General features: G+C 40.2%; 1 protein-coding gene across 1 annotated transcript in view; it reads right to left on the bottom strand.

The window, feature by feature from the left end:
- Positions 1-20535, bottom strand: part of LOXHD1 (lipoxygenase homology PLAT domains 1) — a gene marked incomplete at its 3' end in the record, with an annotated part of 155757 nt that overhangs the window by 54798 nt on the left and 80424 nt on the right. Inside the window, exons 15-27 of the mRNA XM_084503075.1 lie at positions 18535-18611; positions 17525-17721; positions 16962-17154; positions 16019-16179; positions 12974-13271; positions 12298-12452; positions 10876-11009; positions 9827-9975; positions 8477-8581; positions 7647-7775; positions 6865-7029; positions 3245-3426; positions 252-368 (exon numbers count right to left, since the gene is read on the bottom strand). Of these exons, the coding sequence (XP_084359201.1) occupies positions 252-368; positions 3245-3426; positions 6865-7029; positions 7647-7775; positions 8477-8581; positions 9827-9975; positions 10876-11009; positions 12298-12452; positions 12974-13271; positions 16019-16179; positions 16962-17154; positions 17525-17721; positions 18535-18611 (2062 nt within the window). The remainder of the gene's footprint in view (positions 1-251; positions 369-3244; positions 3427-6864; positions 7030-7646; positions 7776-8476; positions 8582-9826; positions 9976-10875; positions 11010-12297; positions 12453-12973; positions 13272-16018; positions 16180-16961; positions 17155-17524; positions 17722-18534; positions 18612-20535) is intronic.

The raw sequence follows: 20535 nt of genomic DNA, 5'->3' as shown, positions 1-20535 counted from the left end.
CAATGACAACAGCACTTTTGAAAAAAAGCAATGATTGCACAATTGTATAATCAACTTTTTAAGAATAAAACATGATAATAAATGGTTGTTGTCCCCAGATCCCCAAGCTTGAAGAAGTTCATTAATGTACGTTGTAGTTTAGGGAGTATTTTTCACTGTTAATCACACTTTGTGTACTGAAAATCCTCTTTGTAAAATGGAAGCAGCTGCCAATGGAAGTGTATTCCAGAGCAACATGATTCACAGCCTACCTTCCCATTTGGTAACAGTCTTCGAATTGCCACACGATCCAAATGCCATCCAGAGTTCAACCCTCCACCGTTGTGTCCTATGCGAATCTTTTCAATAATGTCACCAACATCCTCCAGCTAATAAAATAAAATAAAAGAAAATGAAAGAAAAATATGGCATGAACAACAGGTGAATTTTGAGACACTACTAATAAATCCTATTTCCTATTTCCAGTCTGTATGAAGTCCCTTGGGAGCAAATACTAGTGCTGATGCTAAATATGCCCTAACTTGTATTTTAATTAAAGCTGAGCATCTATCCCCAAAACAGAGAGAATTTTGCACTACGTAACTTACCCTCTGTATCAGATAGCTTTGGTTGCACAGCAGCAATCCTGCATCCCAAGCTTTTTGTATTAGTGGGAATGAAGGTAGTTTGGGGGAATTGCAGTGCTGCTGCATCTAGAATTGTTCTTTCTATATCCCTTTACCTTTGAAAAAAGCTTATGTGATTAGATGGTTGTGCACTGTTATAACACTGGGAAAATAGCCTTGAGATCAAAGCACAATATTAACAACCTGGCATTTTATATTCCCTCCCTTGTTCTGCCACAAAACCCAAGTGCCATTCTGAGCAAGTCAACAGAATCGCTACCTTATGAAATGGCTACTATGTTTTTATGCCTCACCTTATTACTGGAGTAATTTGTCACTAGTATATTATATTTAAGACACTTTCCTTCCAAAGGCCTGAACAGGAAAATATATGTCTGCTGCTAAGCAATACCTTTTGGTGATTCCAGTGCACACTTTTGCATAGTTGGCCTTTGAAAAACCAATGCTGACTGCAAGCTTCCTTTGCACATAGGAGAAGGACATCCAGCTTTCCAAAGGGACTTGGAAAATTTTGTTCCTGGAGACATTACAAAACTGAACTTCTCAGCTTACACCACTGGAGACCACTCCCTTGTCTTCCCAACTAACAAAATTGTACCACACTAAAGTAAAGACATCATCATTTTTAGGACACTCCTCAGCACAGTAAGATTTCAGACAGCATAAGCATCAATTGCAAAATAATTAAATACTTATAATTCATTTCTAAACCTCACGCATGCACTCAGGTATACACTTGGGGGAAATTACATTCTTCCTCCTCCCTCCTGCCCAACTACTCATCTTTCAATGAAGCTTTCAATCAATACATCGCAATGAAGTGATGCATGACAGGAAAGGTTCATGTTAAATAAGAAAGGTTCCTTACTCTGCTGTAGGCATCTCCAGCAAAGCATCACTTTGGAATGTAGCTGAGGCAAGTTTAATATTTTTGTGCCTCTTTTGCCAAATACAAAATGGCAGAGGCAGTAAAAACACTAAAACAAATGGGCAAAATTCAGTTTGTGTTTCCTGAGATCCCCAAATTGTTTACAAGTTCTATTGAACTCCAAATTATGGATCTATACAAGCAAGTGAAAGAAGAATATATTTTGTCTCATCCTTCCCCTCTGCTGCAGCAAGAGGAACTGGTGAAGAGACAATGAAGTTCGGGGACAGGTTAATATAATGTTATAAATCTGAAGAACAAACTGCATTTTCACTTGCTTCATATAAGAAAACTACTGATGTTTCACATTCTGCCAAGCCTGAAATAAATCCTACGGAAAAAAGAAATAACAATAACACTCAGTTTAAGATTTATACCTATGTATTAATGCAACCTCTGCTTTAAAAAACTCCGTGGAAGCTCTGCCAAAATAAGTCATATTATTTGTTTTTAAGGAATCACGTTGGAGGTGTATTTTACAAAATTCATGCCATACAACAACACTGTGGGCTCAAATCATTTTGACTTGTTAAAAAGCTTGTTTTAAGATTTGCCTTCAATTATTTTGCAGAAAAACAAACAAACAAACAAACAAAAACCAAAACAAAACAAATTCAAAGCACAGAGAAGTTTGTAAGGCCCTCTACAACGTCAGTGTCATTTTTGCACCCAAGGAATGAAGGTGAGTGTATTAAGTAGTACCAAAAGAGCAGGCCAGGGCTGAAGTTCCTGTATTTTTGCCTCTGATAACTTCTCAGACATACGAATATATTATGAATAGGAATTGCTGAGTACTGTAGATGTAAATGAGAGTCATACACATGCAGTGGTTTACTATCTGTATACATGTGCAAATACTTCAGTAAACACTTGATAAGATCTTTCAAAAAGTTAGTCCATGTATTCAGAAAATCCTGGGGCCTGCAGCAAAGTTGCAATCTCTCTGTTGTAGGACACAGAGCAGGAAAGCATGATGCTGTGATGCTCAGCATGCTACTGAGTTAGAACAAAAAACAGACTATCCACCCCAAATGGAGCACTTTGCAAGCAGTGAGCACTATGGACTAGACACTTCAGCATGATCTGCTGAAACAGGAGTGTGAAACAATGTATAGCGTTCTTAAATACTAGGCCACCTAGTTTCAGAGATACTTCAAAGATTTGGTTCACTTCAAAATCTTGCAAACTGTGAGGGAAAGGAAAACTACAAGCAAATAAGGGTGGTAGAGAAAGGGACACATGATAGACTCAGCACACACTTAGGCTGGTGCCAGGAACGGTCTAGGGAATGGAAAATGTAAAAACTCCTATGCACTGACCTTCCAAAAAAAGTTGCCTTTCCATGTCTCAAAATGACATGGAAAGGCAACTCTCTATGTCTGTGCATGGGTACATCTCACCTCCATGATAAAACTGAATTAGCCCTTACAAGGTTTAACATGGCTTTAGGCCACAGGGACACTCAAAGTTGATAACTTTGAGTTGCTACTAAATTTGAGTTGCTCAGTGAGAAGTGATTTGCTCCAATACATGGTGAGTCTGTCGTAGAACAGGGATTTAAACTCACATTCTGTGAGCAAAAGAGCCAAATATCTTTCCTTAAAAGAGGAAAAATTCCCACTTTGTTACATTTTCTCTTCCTAATCCCCTCAGGGCAATCCAAGATGAGAGCAAAAGTCTTTGATTTTACCTCCACGATGAACTGATTCACTGAGTTCCTTTCAAAATACATCCTTTGCTCTCTCTTGTTGAGGCACAGGGATTTCTGCTGAGTGCAGATTGCATCACTTCCATAGAGGACAATGAAGACATCTGCATCTGTGCCAGCTCCAAAGATATCGCTGGTGTAGACGGTGATCTCGTAAGGAACAACTGGTTTAGAAATTGGCAGAAAATAATAATAATTTTAAAAGTTAGCAAGCAGCAGATGAATGTTCCTAAAATAAAATCTGGGTTAGAAAACTCAACTATTAAAGAGGATGGGGTAGTAATTACACTTCTGCTCATTTAGTTATTATGCTCATCTGTATTATGAGAATCCAGAGGAATTTCTTTTAACCCTATAAAACCAACTGACCATGATTCAAGTCCATTTACTGAGATTTTGGGGCTTATCAAATGATCAGAAAGTGTTCAGGATATTTATATCAGCCATCTAAAATTACTGAAAGAGGATTTACTTCAGCAGCTCAAGTCTTAAAGTAAATCATGATTTGACAAATTTTTGAGCAACTAGGCAGATGGATGAAGTTAAGCCAACTGGATGCATTATATAAATATTCAAGATAGCTTTGTTTGTAAAAAAAAATCTCCCGTTTCTTTCAGTACTGAACAAGTAACAAGAATCAGTTAGAAGGAAAAGAAATGAAACATCTTGCTATCCACTCTGATCTAGTTTTCTCATACCTTATCCTTTGACAGCAGATAGTCCTTAACACCCAGGCAAATGAGGTAAAATACCTGCAGATCAGTGGGGAGTGCAGGACAATAAGGATCAAGCCCCTACATACTTCCTGACTCTGTTCCCTTGCTTTCACCAGAATGTCCCATTACCCAAGATCTGACGACCCTTCTTGTCCTTCTCCATCTTCACAGTCCTGACTCCAGATGGAACCTGACTCAGACTTGCAGAGAAAGAAGACTGGCCCAGGAATAAGACTGGGACTCTGTTCCTGGCTCTGCTAGCTGAATATCCTTGGTCAAGTCCCTTCCCACTCTTTTTCCAAGGTGAGATGCTGTTCAGCTCACAAATTTGGAAACCAAAATTCAGATGTCCACACATCAAATAAGTGTCTAAATCTCCCTTGAAGCCAAAGGAGATGTAATCACTAAAGTCAATGAAGTTTGGAGAAAGAGAGAGAAAAATAAATAAATAAATGCTGGCATCTTTATCAGGATTAGCTGAATCGTTCTGCAAATCCACCACTTGTGAGTGACCAAACATCTATTGATAACAGTGGGAAATCAGACACTCAGTGTCGTGAGGACATGTAAGTTCAGGGGTGCCATTTCGCAGACTGAGTCAAACATCTGTCTCTCTTAACTCCTTTCTGAAATCTATAGGTAATAAATATCAGGTGAGACTTATGCACTATTTATTAGCTTCAGGAACTTCTCTTTACTTTGGATAGACATAATCCCAGTATCCACATTGCTACCTGCAAGCACTGCACTCAACACCCTGGCTCTGTCACCGGGATCCCTGCTGTCCCTCTCCCATACACCACCCACCCACCTTCCACCATTTCACGTCCCTCACCAAGATCTTTTCAGCTGCTTGTCATCTGCACCCTCCTACGCTGCAGCAACTTCAGTCATCTTTGCTATTCTTTACACAACAGTGCTTTGTGCTGTATTTCAGATTCAGCATCTCTGTAAGGGTAGAGGGAGGGTTTCTGGCACAGTGTCTGTTACTGTTGGAGTAACTCTGATTATGCATATTGGAGGCTAATCATTCATTAAAAACACAGGCTCTCTACTTACAGCCCTCGGGAGAACAGAGATGAAGAAGTTTTCTTTTACAGAGAGTCAGCCTGGAGGTACTTAATATTCTTTCTGCCCAATCCAACAAAATCTGCTCTCCTGTGTTCCAGGTAAATTAGACTAGTTTCTCCAATATGTAAGGGGGAAAAAAAATTAAATCCTGGAGACCAAAAATCACATGCTATGCATTATGAATTAAAAATGATTTTCTCTACTGAAATCTGTGGTGCTTGCTTTTGCTGTTTGAATATTAACATCAGCTTAGAACTGAATCAGCAAAGCAGCACGTAACAAGGTCACTAGCAGCACAACTTTCGGTTGTCAGACTCCCGTCCCATTCACATGGCACTTTTAAAGCAGTATCCCCACAGGCATGATTTTAATTGCACTGCCAATGACATGTTTTCATCTTTCGTTCTTCATGAGACAAATCGACCAGGAGTCATCGTAAAACAAATCCAACCATTTTAGTTACCTCTGGCACACTGAAACCACCAGGTTAATAGTTAGGAAACTAGAATACGGTAAATAGTATGGTGGGAATGGTTTGAGTGAGGAAACTGCCAGGTCTGGTGTGACTCTTTTGCTAGAGGTCTATTCTCAAATGCTGAACGTGGACTGCTGACAAAAATCAGGTTTACATACACTGTGTACTCAAAGGCACAGCATTCCAGAAACTATTACATCATTGTTATGTACTGGGACATTAATAAATTATATAGTCAACGTCTGCATCCAAATGTGTATTGACTGGGATAACAGGGAAGAACCTGCTGAAAAGCACGTACAAGGTCTCTGATTTACATTCACTCCCATGAACAAGTTCACTATATTTACAAATTTATTCTTTCAAACATAAGGACTATATCATATTCCAGGAGACCGATGAAAGCAAGGAGGGAGCAAAGAGCGTCTGTTCTTCCACTCCAGACAGTTTAGGGAAAGAAAGCTATGAGGAATACCTCAGTCAGAGCATCGTGGAGGTACAAATGGCAGATATCTTCAGAAAAGAAAGTTGATTTTAGCTTAGAGACTGCAGGATATGTTCATGTGGATATGTGGATAGCTGGCCATTATGAAAGAGACATTCAGCATCAACCATGGTTGACAACTGAAAGCAAAGTGGTTGACAGTCTTTATGTAGTTATTCTTACAATTACTTCTGAAGAAGGAAACTGAGGCAGAGAAAGAGAGTTTGGGAAGCTGTAAATGTTGATATCTAAGTAACTGCAGGCAGTAGATTTTCATACCAGCACTTTAATACCAGTTTACCCCAAACATTAATTTAAAGGGGAGTGAAGTGAAGATTAAGGAAAAATGGAGAATCCTAAAGAGTCAGGCTGCTGCAATGCTGTGAGAAAAGCACCACACTGACACAAGTGTGGAAGAGTGCCCTTCAGCAAGACTGGGGTGCACAGTGCCAAAGGCACTGGTGGGACCAAGGCTAGGAAGTGAAACCACAACTGTCTGCTTTGACATCAGAAGCAGCAACATTAGCATGGAGGGAGATCAAAGGGAAACTGGAGATGGGGAAACCAGCATGAAATGGGCTAAGGACTTGGAGATGAAAGGACAAGAGGGAGCAAAAAGGCAGTCATACATGGTCACATAGCTTCTAATGACACTTCAATTTGGAAAATACAGGAAACATTACTCTAGAGAACCCAGGGGAACTTTCTTGTAGTAATTGGAGAAACTGGCATATTATGTTTTTATAAATTTCTCAAAGACAATTTCAGGGAGAAGCCAAGCCAATAAAACATGAACTGGTGAGATTTTATCTTCTGTAATGATGGGTGTATCCTGGGGAAATAGTGTTCTGCTCACATGGGATATATTCTGTTGTCTGCAGTTCTGCAGGGAAGATAATTCTCTCAATGGCTCCATCATCCTCTGATTTATCCAGCCAACGGCCACAAGGGAACTTGAGGCATTGGCCCAGGGATGGGGCATCGATTTCCACCCACTCCAGAAACCAGCCAGTTGAATTACCTGTGGTTGGAGAGATACAGGCAATAACACACAAAACCTTTACTGACAACAGCAAATGAATCACTGCCTTCCAGGCCTCCAACAATAAATTTTCCTCTTTTGCCAATGGAATAGAATTTGTAAAGACCATTGCAAATGGATTGGGCAGGTTTGAATTAATGTATTTTATTTCTATATGCAACAAGTTAAAGACGCATGTGTGGAAGTGCCATTTACTGCATTGGTTGGATTAATTTAGATTAACGGGGAAGTTATGAACAGTTATCCCTCAGTGCCCCATAAGGAAGGAATCAGTGTGTCTTTTCAGTGCTTCCCTTGTTTGTAGTTGAGACACATCTATGTCTGAAAAGCAGTTAGCACCTGATAATGAAAACAACAAAAATATTGATAAATAGATGAGACAAGTCTGTAGGTCCCATGTGGAACAAGAAAAACTCTCTCTCTCTTTTTTTTTTTTTTTAATAACATTAGCAACAAAGATAATGATAGCAACAGACGAAGTGACAGCAAGGATCCATCACCAAAAGGTAAATTACATTTGGGGTCTTGGAAGAGATTTTATACAGCAATGTGCTGAACCCCATAGAAATACTAAATTACAAAACAGATTATCTTACCTTTATTGTCATGGCCTATCTTGATTTTTTTTAGGTCTCCAATGTCCACAGACTCCACTGTAAACTCATCTACCTTCCCACGCTCAAATTTGTTCTTGTTAATCTTTGAGGCCTTTAGGCTGACTATCCCTGTTGTGGTGATGCAAAAGGACATTGTTCAGTGTGTGAAACAAATCCTCTGGGAACGTCTGCAGTGGAACATGGGAGATGGCTAAACGCATGAAAAATGGCTTTTCATCTCGAGATCTGAGCTTTATCCCCCCTGCCCTCTGAACCCAAACCTCTATCAACACCCGCACCCAAGGAAACTCTTTGCTTGAGTGATCCACTGGCTATGCCACAGGGACAGTGCTGCCGTGCTGTGTTTACAGCTAAGGAAAGGGGTCCTACCCCTCGGTTCCCTGCCACAGCCACCGGAGTCCCTGCACAGAGCTCATCAGCTGATAAATGCTCCTGGGCCACTCGGAGAGGCAGAGCAGGGCTGGTTTTCAGGAGCATGCTGATTCACTGCTGAGGAAAGCAAATCAGTCACCACATTCACTGCTCAGCAATGTAGTCCCAGGCAACTGTGCTGTTTCTATAATTGAAATTAAAGCCTTCAGACCGGCAGCTGGTGCAAATCAGCATCTCAAAGTTCGGCAATGATTTACAGCAGCTGGTGGTATGCTCCCAGCTATCATGTTGTATGCAGAGACAGCGAGAACATGAAGTTGTCCTAAAAAAGACTGAGGAACTGGCATTGAGGAAGCAAAAAATGACCGTGACCTGTCTTCTCAGACAGCTATATTCATCCATGAGGTGCCACCCTTTTCCATCACATGGAGACATACCTGTATCATCTTTACTTCCATAGAGAGTAATGAAGACGTTGGCATCTGTCCCAGCATTCTTCTTGTCCCCAGTCTTCACTTTCACAGTGTATGTAGTTGATTTAGCTGTCAGATAAAATTTCTTAATTTAAGAGTGTGAAGTCTGAACAGGAATTAACTCTACTTTTACTGCATATGCTTGAGTCTGGTTTGAGTTTTATTTTGACTGATTGCAGCCATGTTGTAATCTCTAATTCCTGCCATATGCTGTGAGCAGGGCTATCTGGTTGCACAGTCTTCTGCTGCTCCAGTCAGTCAGAACATTGTCTGCATATTTACAGATGAGAAATGTGCTCACCCTTCCTATTTGCTGCCTGGGCATCTCTAAGATGCCTCAAAGCTGCCTTTATCTACAATATTTCTTGGGGGGAGGAGGGAGAACAAACTGCTTATTCTAATAGCACCAAATAATACAAGGGCATATAACATATACCAGAACATATGCATACTTTGACATACACAGTTCATATTCACAAACACATTCTTCACAGCAGCATCAGTAGGGAGGTTCCTACTGCATCATCATCTAGCAAGTTCAGTAAATTCATTAAAAATATGGAAAAGTCTAATATAGCCTTTACTGAGCTACAAAAACCTGCTCAAGTTTTCCAGAACAGCACCTTTCTGCTATAGTGAGATATGCATTTTCCAAGATGCTGCTCAGCTAGCAGGTCCTACGCAATTTGTGGAAATTATTCATGTATTCAAAAGCTTTTGGAGGGCGAGCTAAGGGAGAGCTTAAGACCTTTTGCAGGCAGTGAAGCCAGTGGAAGTGCTGGACATTCGGCACCTTGACACATCAGACCCAGGAAACCACACTGTTCTGTGGTTTCTGTGTAAAATTATGTACAGTAGAGACAAAATTAATTTGGAGGATAACAGACACAAGATAGAAACGGAAACAAACTTAGGTCTCTTCCCCTTCCCTGATTATGCTTGCTCTCTGCTCAGTTTCTTGTTAAAACATTTAACCATTATAGTCCACCATGTGACTGTATACCTGGCATTTATGCCTTAGGTGTTAACAACTAATGTATGTTTCAGATGAGAGATCATGACTAAAGACATGATCCATCTTCCTAGCTTTCTGTCTTTGGGTCGGATCTTGCAAGATGATAAAATCACCTAAAAATGAGGAGTGTCCACCCTTTACTGGCTGACATGCACTTCACACTTCATTCACACCTGGAAACTTCATGGTTGGGGCTGAATTACAGCCCAGCCAATGCTAACCGGTAATGCCCTTAGCACTACTAACACCTTGGTTCCTTTTCAACCCCATACTGGAAGAAATACAAGGCTAACATAGACCTTTCTGTTCCAGGCCCAGCGTTGCAAGAGACTGGCCATCATTCTCCGAATCTTTCTTTACAAATGCTTCATCCACTGGGACCAGCTCCCTGACAATCTGACCGTCATCTTCCTCAACTGCTAACCACCGCTGGCAGGGAAAATAATACCTACAAGAATGACAGCAGCACCCAGCACTTACACAGGACTTCACAGGCTTTAATAACAGAAATATGCACAGATCAGAGCTTAGTTTAAAAAAAAATAAATAAAAATTGCTCAGAGCTGAATAATACATCCATTTCCATTCTTAAGCTTTGGTATTATTTGTTTATTATTTACTGGAAAGTTAATCCATAAACAGGTTAGCAAGCATTTACTGAAAAGTGCTGTTTCTGAATTGCCAGCACAATATGACTGAATCCTTTTCACTTTTCACTTCCAGAAGTTAAGTAACTCAAGGAAAACTGCAGTCTCCCAAGCATTCTATACTTACGAAGAGTGGACCCATCCTTATGAGCAGTCCCACCCACCAACACATTGTGAAACTTTTAAATAAGCTCCAGCTCAAAGGTGAGCATGTATTTAGGATTTCTAACACCTTAAGTTTTGTCTGTGAAAATGATTGGAGTTTGGTTAGATCAGGACTTGGTTGTAACCCAGCACTTTGCATTAGGTACAAAATACAAAGGAAATGTGAGGTGAGGAATTTCCATAGCAGAGCCTTGGAAAGAGGCACGCAGCTACAGGCTCTGTGAGGGAACCTCTTCAGGAGGGAGAATACTCCCAGGAAAAACAGAAAAGGTGAGCTTTCCTTCAGAACACAGCTGGTTCCCAAACTGCAGAGATGCTGGGATGGCAAAACCCCACACAAAGGTTCCCCAGAAAGTCCCTGTGCTCACTGCAACTGCACAAAGACACAAGACTCCCATGGGATGCCTGCTCCCTGTGAGCTGGTGAGGAGCTACAGTGATGTCCTTCTGCATCTCCTCTGCCCTCCCACAGTTCTGCAGTCTCCTGAAAAAATGCCCCCTTCTCTGACCACAGAAAAGGTGCTACAGGCTGCTCACGTGGTGCTCTCCTTGAGGTCAACAATCTCTACCCTCTCCAGGAACCAGCTTGGGCTACCACCAGAGTTGTCGTGGCGGATCCGCAGTTTCTTCAGCTCGCCCAGGTCGATGGCTTTGATGGTGAACACGTCCACCTACACAGGAGGCAAGAGGCAAGTGACTGTGCTTCCCAGAAAGGGGAAAGGAGAGGCAGGAGCCAGAGTAATTTTTTCCCCACTAAAATTAAAGGTGCTTGTAAGTCTTCCTTGTATTCCTAGGGTGGATGTATAACTCCAGAGCTGTGGGTTGTCCCATTAGCACTCATGTTTGGCTCCTACAACACAGTAACAGCGTTGGAGCTACACAACCCTTCATTTCTTTCTTTACCTCATCTCAATGTCAGCCTCCTGTAGGTTTAACTCATCTCTCTGAAATCTCATTCCTTTCAGGGTTAGCATTTCCCTTCAGTTTCAGTCTGGAACTGAACACAAACACTAACTCCTAGGAAACTCTCATCTGTGCTTCCATGTGCTTTACTTCAAACTGCAGTATTATTTTTTTTTTTCCTTTTGTCATTTACTACAACCAAGAGGTTCATTTATTAACAGTATTAGTGTGACAGAATGGGTCTTGTTATGATAACAATTTAAACATCTTAATGTGATTAACTTGTTGGTAGACTTTGGGTTTCTACTCCCAAGAGCAGAGGGCAATACATTTGCAGCTTGGAGCTCTTCCCACCGAATGAAGAACCACACGCAGGTTGCAGACTCACTAGTGCCAAGCTCATAAATCACAGCTAACAGCTTATTTAACAACCTTAGGCTCTCTTTTTCTTATTGCAAGTTTTCCACAACAGCTTACTGTCGCCATGATTTTTCATTATTCAAAATAATTCCCTCAATAATGTCTGGTTATAATACTTGCTTGTTATTTGTTCATAAGCATTTTTATGGCAAATATTCAACCTACAAGAGATGTTATTTAATTGGATTGGATTATAACCAAATTATAGCACACCACACAATACTGCTTTTATTCTCTGACTGGTTTAATCAAGAATTTAGAATTGTATTTGCAATCTAAATACTAACGTGGCTTGAACTGCCTCACAAATGCTCTCCAATATTAATTTACAGTTTGTGGTTTTCAAGTATTCCTGGCAGGAAATGTTGTTACCAGAACACTTGCAGGAAGCAGATGCAAAAGGTGGCTCCAACACAGAAGAGTGTTCAGCTTATTATTCAAATGAATTTCCTCTGGAAAATATTTTGAGGTGTTTTGCTTTAAATATAAATTTCAGAAATAAAACACATCTGAGCTTTAAGCTAGAAGAAGAAACATAGACTCACAGGGAAGAAACAGTAATGATTGACCAGCATGATAACTAAGAGAGCTCTGCCACCCTTCTGCTTGCTCCAGTGAATTGAGTTCATGCATTACCTGGCCCTTTTCAAACTTGTTGAGGTTATTGGACCTTTTCAGCTGGCGCTCACCCGTGTCTCCTCTTCCTACACCATAGATGCTCAAGAAGACATTAGAGTCCGTCCCAGCCCCCCATACACTGCCAGTGAGAACGTGGATTTCGTATGTGTTCTCTGCAAGTGAAATTGCAAAGAGAGATCAAAGGACCCCAGAAATAGCCATTTATTGTCAGATCTCTGGCTCACCATAGCAGTGTGTGACCCAAAAACATTTGGCAATTGGCTCTAAGAAAGCTTTTATCTGGAATGTATTAAAACACTTGCATCTATCTTAAAATATGAGGGGCATCATCTTTCTCTATCCCTTGGCATTAACCATATAAATAGTTAAAACTTTATAAACTCTCAGCTACGGTGGCAAATCATGGAACTCACAGCCCAAATTCTCCAGAAATGGCTTGGAGAATCCTGTAGCCGTTCCCTAGGATATTCACATTTCAGTCTGTCTCCAGTTTCACCACTGTCCTCCTCCCCAGAGCTGATCAGCCAATCCATAGAGTAAGCCATGCTGCAGGCCTGGGGCAGTGGGATGGCTGAGGAGCCATAAGTGGTCATGCAAAGCACTGCAGCGTGGTTATCGACCTTCATGTCACTGCTGTATCCATGCACACATGCACATTCCCTCTGATATTTACCCTCCAGGGCAGATTCCCCATCAGGAACCAGTTCTACCACAAGCTCCTTGTCACCTTCATCTTTAGCCAGCCAGCAGTGCGCCACAAACGTATAGACATCCATTACTTCCTCCACCTTAGCTTTCTCTTCTTCCACCTCCTCAGACTTTTTCTTTTTCTTCTTCTTTTTATCAGACTCATTCATCTTCACAGCAAGCCGCTTCAATGTGACACTTTCCAGAAACCAGCCATCTCCAATGCCTTTCCCATCGTGGCCTATCCGAATCTTATAAATCTTGCCAACATCTGCAGCCTCTATCTGCCATCAAAGGAAAGGCAACACCCAACAGGACATAAGACATCTTCATTTCAGAAAATGCATTCATAAAAACAAGAAGCATCAACCAGAACAGCTACTTGACTGGAGAAATGAGAATAAGCCCTTTTTTTTTTTTTTTTTTTTAACTTGTTTACCTTTACTTTCTCCTTCCTGTTTTATGCTTTCATTAACAAATCACATTGGAACAGACTGATCTGAAGACATCCAGAACAACTGTGGATGGGATAGGATGGGATTCTTATTTACTGGGCTCCTTACTTCTTAATTTCTCTCTTCCCCAGCATTGTCTCCATATAATAAATAAAAGTGAATATGCCAAATATCATATTACTTCATGAGCTCCGAGGTGCCTGAGTTCTTTTTGAAAGGAATAATAAGATATATTTAATATCTAGCGTGAGATATGAACTGTGGGGAGCAATAATAAGCAGTAAACTTGGACTCAGATAACCTAAGCTCTGATGTGGATCTTGGGTTTGGACTGTCCTTCTCCTTATATCTCATCTGGAAAATGTGATGTAAGAAGAGTATCTTCTCACATTTCTAGTGTTGCAGAGAGGATACAACCCATTCACGATTGCAATACATCAGTGACAGAAGGCTGAATAAGAAGGAAGATTTCCATTTGTCTAGTCAATACAGCAGATACAAAACCTTGTTGGTTTAGATTATTTGTCTATACTATTACCTAATGAAGTTGGATCGAAGGCTTTTATGCCATGCAATCCTTCAACAACCAATCACTTTTTTCTGATGATTGCTTATGCTGATAGGAAGTGCATATGTTATAAAACTTGCAAACATTTGTTTCAGGCTGAAATTTGGCAACTTGGCAAAAAGGTTTCAGTCTAGAAGCATTTTTTTCTGTAGTAGATTAAAACAAAGTCAACTGCACAAAAGATGCTTATCAGAAAACTAAAATTGATCCAGCTGTCCTGGCATAAAGAATGCATCTCTCTTTATACTCTTTACTGTTAGATTTGCTGTAATCATCCTGCATTCCCTGTCTATAACTGATGACATTTCCTATTAACATTTACCTCACACAATCTTATTCTTGTCTATATCTTTCTGTAAATATTCATATCATGAACAAGGTAGAGGCTATGTCTATTAATGCTTCACAGCTTCTGCCTCGCACATACAGGAGAAACAAACAAACAAACAAAAACAAAACAAAACAAAATAACAAAAACAAACAAACAAACAACAACAAAAAACAAACAAACAAACAAAAAAACCACCAACACAGAAAATGGTCAAAACTTTAAAGTACAGCAATAAACATGCTGGAGAGCACAATTAACGCAGCTATGTAAACAGAAGACTGTACATATGGCTTCATTATAAATCTGATATTGGATTTAATCCTCATTATGTCCTTTAAAATCAGAGAAATCTAATCTTAAAATTATAAAGTTTTAAATAGACAAGCGTTTATAAGGTGTTAAGCATTTTTGGTGCCAAAGAACTCAATAGAAATAGATAAACATCACTAACTCCATTCTAAAAAGCAACAAACTGAGGCAGGAAGAGATTAACTGAACTCCAAAATACACACTACAAAAACATAGAAAAGCTTGTGAGAAGGGCAACTCTGTTGACCTCTGGCAATGGGAAGGATATCCCACTCTTGATGTTTCAGGGCAGGTTACACAACTAGATTGCAAGTAGGTGCATAACTTTGTGCTGAGGTGGATCAGAGACCTCAAAGCACCTCAGTGCTTATCTTTGTGCTGTTAACACTTACAACAGATATGCCTTACATTCTGCTTCCATCTGGACTTTGTTTTTTACCGTCCAAATGTTGGTCCCTCCTGAGGTTACATCACTAGAGAAGGATGTGGCTCTGACATGCCCTGATGGCACATGTCATCTGACTCCACATCAGGGCAAGAACCAAGACCATTCCTTTGCCTCATATCTCAGTTTCTTTGGAAAGAGAACCCAAGCAAGTGAGTAAGCAAGCCTGAAGAAGATGGTAGTCCAACATAGCCAGACCTGACTGTGGAGAAAATGCCCAACCACATTGTGGTGGTCAGCTTTGTCAGTCCAGGATCTCTTGCTGGATTAGCTGGGTCCTGGCTCACACACTGCTTACTGTTAATTAAAAAGATGTTATGGACACTGCTGTACAGATTTCAATGCTGGCCAGACTGATAGCTGGAGGAGCATGTTGTGTACCTTATTCACCATGACCATGCTGTGCATGTTGGACTAATGTTATAGGTAGTAAAAACCATGGGGCAGTCATACACTTGCAGAAATCACAGCAGCAAATCCATGTAGGATTGGGCCAACAAATTATACTTGTCATAAATAGCATGTGTGATTTGAGGCAAAGCTGAAATTCCTTATATTTTGTTTCCTTTTTCCCTACTGGATAAATAAAAGGGACAATAACATGTGGTCAGGCACAAAATGTAAGTTTACAATCTTTTGAAATCTAACATAAGTATCTCCTTTTGAAAGGAAAGGTAAACAAAAGCAGCTACTGGACTGTTTTTCTATGATACCTTTGCTATCAGTCCCTGAGAATATAAAAGTCACTCCATGAAATACAGAACTCCTCAAAAAGATGTAGAAGTCAGCAGATGCCAACAGAGCTGTCAGTTTTTTTGAAGTCAAATACTTTGATGATTGTGGCAATTATTCTTCGAATATGTCTGTATGGGCTTGTCATATCTTTCCCCTCACAGAAGCAGCAAAGACTGTCTTCACCATACCTTGAAGATATCTGTGGCTCCCCGCTCAAAGTTGTTCGATCTGTTTTCTAAGATGATCAATTCAGTTTTGCCAGTCTCGCCGTAAATCTGCATGAAGACTTTGGCATTGGTGCCTGCAGCCCGCACATCTCCAGTAACTACAGAGACCTCATAGTTTATCACTAGTCCAAAAACAAATAGTTAAATCAGAATAGAAGCTCATATAAAATGATCCTGAGGGCTTAGGTTCAAAATTAAACTACCTTGTCTTAACAAATGACCATGTAGCTGAGGTGACTACATTTGCTCTTATCCAAACAAAGTAAGAGATAGCACAGCTCTTCACTGAGGACTAACCTAATAGTTTTCCTTTCTACAACTATAAAGCCATTGTCAACGGGCTGCAAAATAGAGCTTTAAAATGGATTTTAATTTCAGTATTAACTATAGGGTGGTTAAATGATGTTCATAATGTAACATGAGGGAGTGAGTTACACAGAACAGAGGAAAAACACTTATTTTACCATGATTCCAAGGCAAATTTTAACCTTAGCCTTAAAAGAGAACAAATCTGCTGATATAAGTCAAATGAGCTGCACAGATTTGGTCTACATATATCAAACAATGTGGTAATACAGGCAGGACAGGATGTGTGCTTCTCCAGGCTTTGTCCAGAAAGACACATAAAGGTGAAAAAGGCAGAGCCCACTGATATTGTAATGAAGATGCATGGGAACAGGGGAAGGAGCAGTTGGTAGTGTTTTTCCAACTGTTTTAGGAAAAAACAAACAAACAAACAAACAAACAAAAGAATAATTTACTTTCCTCACTAATATAAGCTCTTTGGGACAGGGACTTTTTGATGTCTAACACAGGGGTGTTCTGGTCCTTAAGAAAACTAATAACATGAACTTAATCCTATCTATTAAAAAAATTACACTCTTCTCAACGTGTCTTCTCTCACATTTCTCAATAGGCACAATCTCACTTGGGTAGACCTCCACCTCCACCCTGCCATCAGCCTCATCTTTGTCGAGCCATCGGTTGCAGGGGAACATGTACTGCCTTCCCTGGACTGGAACTGTGATCTGGACACTGGCCAGGAACCAGCCAGATCGGAGACCCACATTATCGTGTCCAATCAGTATTCGGTTGATCTTTAAAATAAAGCACACAAAAACCAAGAAGGCAGGAAAAACACAAAAAAAAAACCAACAAACAAAAACAAACAAACAAACAAAACACCAGAATTTACTTAATACATACAAATCTACTTCTCCTGGCACTCTGCTCTTCCACTGTGTTCACAAATAATTTCTATCTATATTTGAAAACAATCTCAAAACAGGCATTTCACATGCCTGCATATACCCTAGACCGCCAATTTAATAGTCTGTACCACATGCATTTCTCAATTTCCGATGTAAAGGTCAGAGCTTTTTACATCACACTCAGTCCTTAGCTATATATTGATCCTGAATTCAGCCACTTGCATGAAGCACAGAGCCACCTGCAATTAATTCTTACCTTCCCAATATCCATCGTGTCGAGAGTAAACTCATCCACTCGACCACGTTCAAAATAATTGCCTAGATCATTATCCGAGACTAGCAGAGGCTCCTTGCTGGTGTCTGCTTTTTCACCGTAGAGTTTGATGAAAACTTTGGAGTCTGAGCTGGCACCTGGGATATCTCCTGTCTTCACACTGATGTGATAACTGACATCTGAAGTGAGATCAATGTACAAAAAACAGATGCATGAGTGACATTTCCAGCTATGCAAACCACACAAGACGGCTGCCACATCTTGGAGATATCTAATATATATAAGAGATGCAATAGTTGCATTAGTAAACACAAAATATCTCATCTTCTTCCCTCTTACCATTAGATGATTACCAAGCCATAAAAATGAGCTTAGGCAAGTGGGGTGATTTCACTTTTTTTTTTTTTTTTATACTTGCAGTTTAGTTCAGTAGGTTTAACTTTCTTTTTTTTTTTTAGCCAAAAAAAAACACATCTCAATCTGATTTCAGTAAGCATTGTTGTTTTTTTTTAAGAAATTTATACTATTGAAGTGCTAGTTTTCTAGAAAAATGTCAGTGTAATTTTTTGTCAACAGCTTCCAGGAACAGAGCATCATTCAATGGAACTTTCTCTAACAAACCAGTGACAATTCAAAATCCTTCAGAGAAAGCTATACCACAAATAAATAAATAAATAAATAAATAAAACACAATTCTTCAACTAATCAGAACATTAAAAATCAAAGTTCTTTTCTACATATGCAATGTAACAATTACTTTCTTTTATGTAACTTAATTCCACCCATAAGCTAGGATTTAGGGGTCAGAGGCATTTCCCTTGAGTGATCTACTACAGCTCCCTGCATAAGAATGGCAAAAAAAAAAAAAAAGCCCAGTAGAAGTGTCATGAACTGACATGAATTCTTAAGAATAAAATTCTTAGAATAAGACAGGTAATTACGTGCATACACAGCTCAAATCCAGATCTTCCTTTTTTCAAAGCTAAACTCACTTTTTAGCATTGGTGACTCCCCAGCAGGCACTAATTCTCGGACAATCTGACCATCATCCTCATTTTTGTCAAGCCATCTGGTTTACAAAAAATAAGTTATTTTTGAATAATTAGGACCTAATAGACCTTTTAAAACCCAGTCTGGCTCCATACATAGTAAAAATCCACACCATAGTAAAAATGATGTTTTTACACGGCTCCATATTTCTGTGAAGTTTGCAGGAGTTTGACCAGACACTACAGCAGTTGTGTTTCCAACCTACAGTTTTCCAAGAAGAGAGATCACCAGAACCCTGCTCAGAGCACAGTAGATAAGCATTGCCTGTGACTTCCATCTGTCCGGCAAGATCAAGCTCTGCAGCCACAAGTTATTTCTGTAAATGGGCAGTCTTGGTTTCTTGAAAGCATTGGCTGTTACTGACTGGAAATACTTGCAGCCTTTATTACCAGCTGCCATGATTACAATCTTTATGACATCAAAGTTACAGAAACCCTTTTTCTTTTTTTTTTTTTTTTTCTTCTTCTTTTTCTGGCTAGTGTTTGTTTACTCTAGTTTATCATCACTTTTCCTTTTCTTACAGATAAGCATATAACCCTTCTTAAGAGAGGAGCCGAGTCTTCTTATTCCCATTTTCAGGGCTGGGTATGTGGAGGTAGCTGGTACCAGCAAAAGGAAGGGTTTCCTATTTTCTCTCAGTTTTTATCTAATGATATGACTAGACTGGACAAGAAGAGGAGACAGGCACAAAGCATAATGCAGCCACAGTCTCAAGGGAAAAAAATCCAAAAGGAAAATGGAGGGGAACCAATTGGTAAACTGGTACCTCCACAGATGTCCCTTTCACAGCCCCAAATGCATCATATGAAGTGGAAAGCTTCTTACTTTCCACTTCAAAAAACCCTTTTTCCCAGACTGCTGCAGCACACATTTTATTCCCATGAACATCCATGTAGGGTCAGGTTTCCCACACTGGTGTAGCAGGGCCATTTCTGTCCCCAGATATTATGCCATGAGAGCAGGAGCAGTTCACAGAAAGCCCTAGTACACAGCTATCTACAGCAGCATCTTTTGCTGTCAAAAATACTACCTAAAACCTATAAGGTTTTAGGTAGAATTGCATGAAGAATAACTAAGCAAGCTCTGGCAGGTCACACAGTGTATTTAAATTGCTATAATAATTCCAAGAACTAGAAATTGAAAAAACAAATTCTCAGAAGTGACTTCTTTTTAAAGAAGACCACAGCGCTATGTGGATGACACCAGACCACAGACGACCTGCTTCTGCACAAACACATGCAGCGTAGGTGTACCACAGGCTTCTTGCAGTGACCCCGTGCCACATGGCCTCCGCCTTGCTGACCCTCACACCACAAAGGAGGTTGCCTTCTCAATTAAGTTTCCACCTTTGATTTTGCTGATGAGTGAAACAGAGAGAAAAGAGTGAATTGACATGAACAAATACCACTGATAGCTAGATCAAACACCTTTATGGCATCTGCTGGTAATAAAAAAAACAGATTACAGTCATGACCACTTGGACTTGCCATGGCAACAAGGAGGTAGCCAGGTATTTTGTGAGACTGAGGATGGATGCCAGGTGTCCATTTCATCCATCTGAAGGAATGTTATCTTTTTAGTCTCCTCTCCCTTCCCACACCCAATGTGCCCAAAGAAAACACACAGAAAACCTGCAGCAGGAAAGAAATCCAAACAGGAGCTGGAGACAGCCAGTCCCCCAAACAGCAGCAATAAAGTCCCCATGCAAAAGAGAGGTGCATACATTCCCCACCACACAGACACACACATCTACAGCTCCCCTATACACTTGTGCTGGTTGTCGGGTACGCAGACTACCCCGTATTCTTCCCTTTCACTCTAAAGCAGGTGGCCATGTGCAGGTGGCTTGAAAAGGGCTAAAAGCTAAGGGGATCAGCACAAGGGTTTAACACAACATGTGGGCATCAGGTGTCATGCCCTGGTGGAGTCTGAAAGGTGCAGTA

This window comes from Aythya ferina (assembly GCF_964211825.1).
Source record: "Aythya ferina genome assembly, chromosome: Z".
NCBI classification, from domain to species: Eukaryota; Metazoa; Chordata; class Aves; order Anseriformes; family Anatidae; genus Aythya; species Aythya ferina.
Note: the sequence above shows the minus strand (reverse complement) of the source record. Positions and strands in the feature narration are given on the sequence as shown.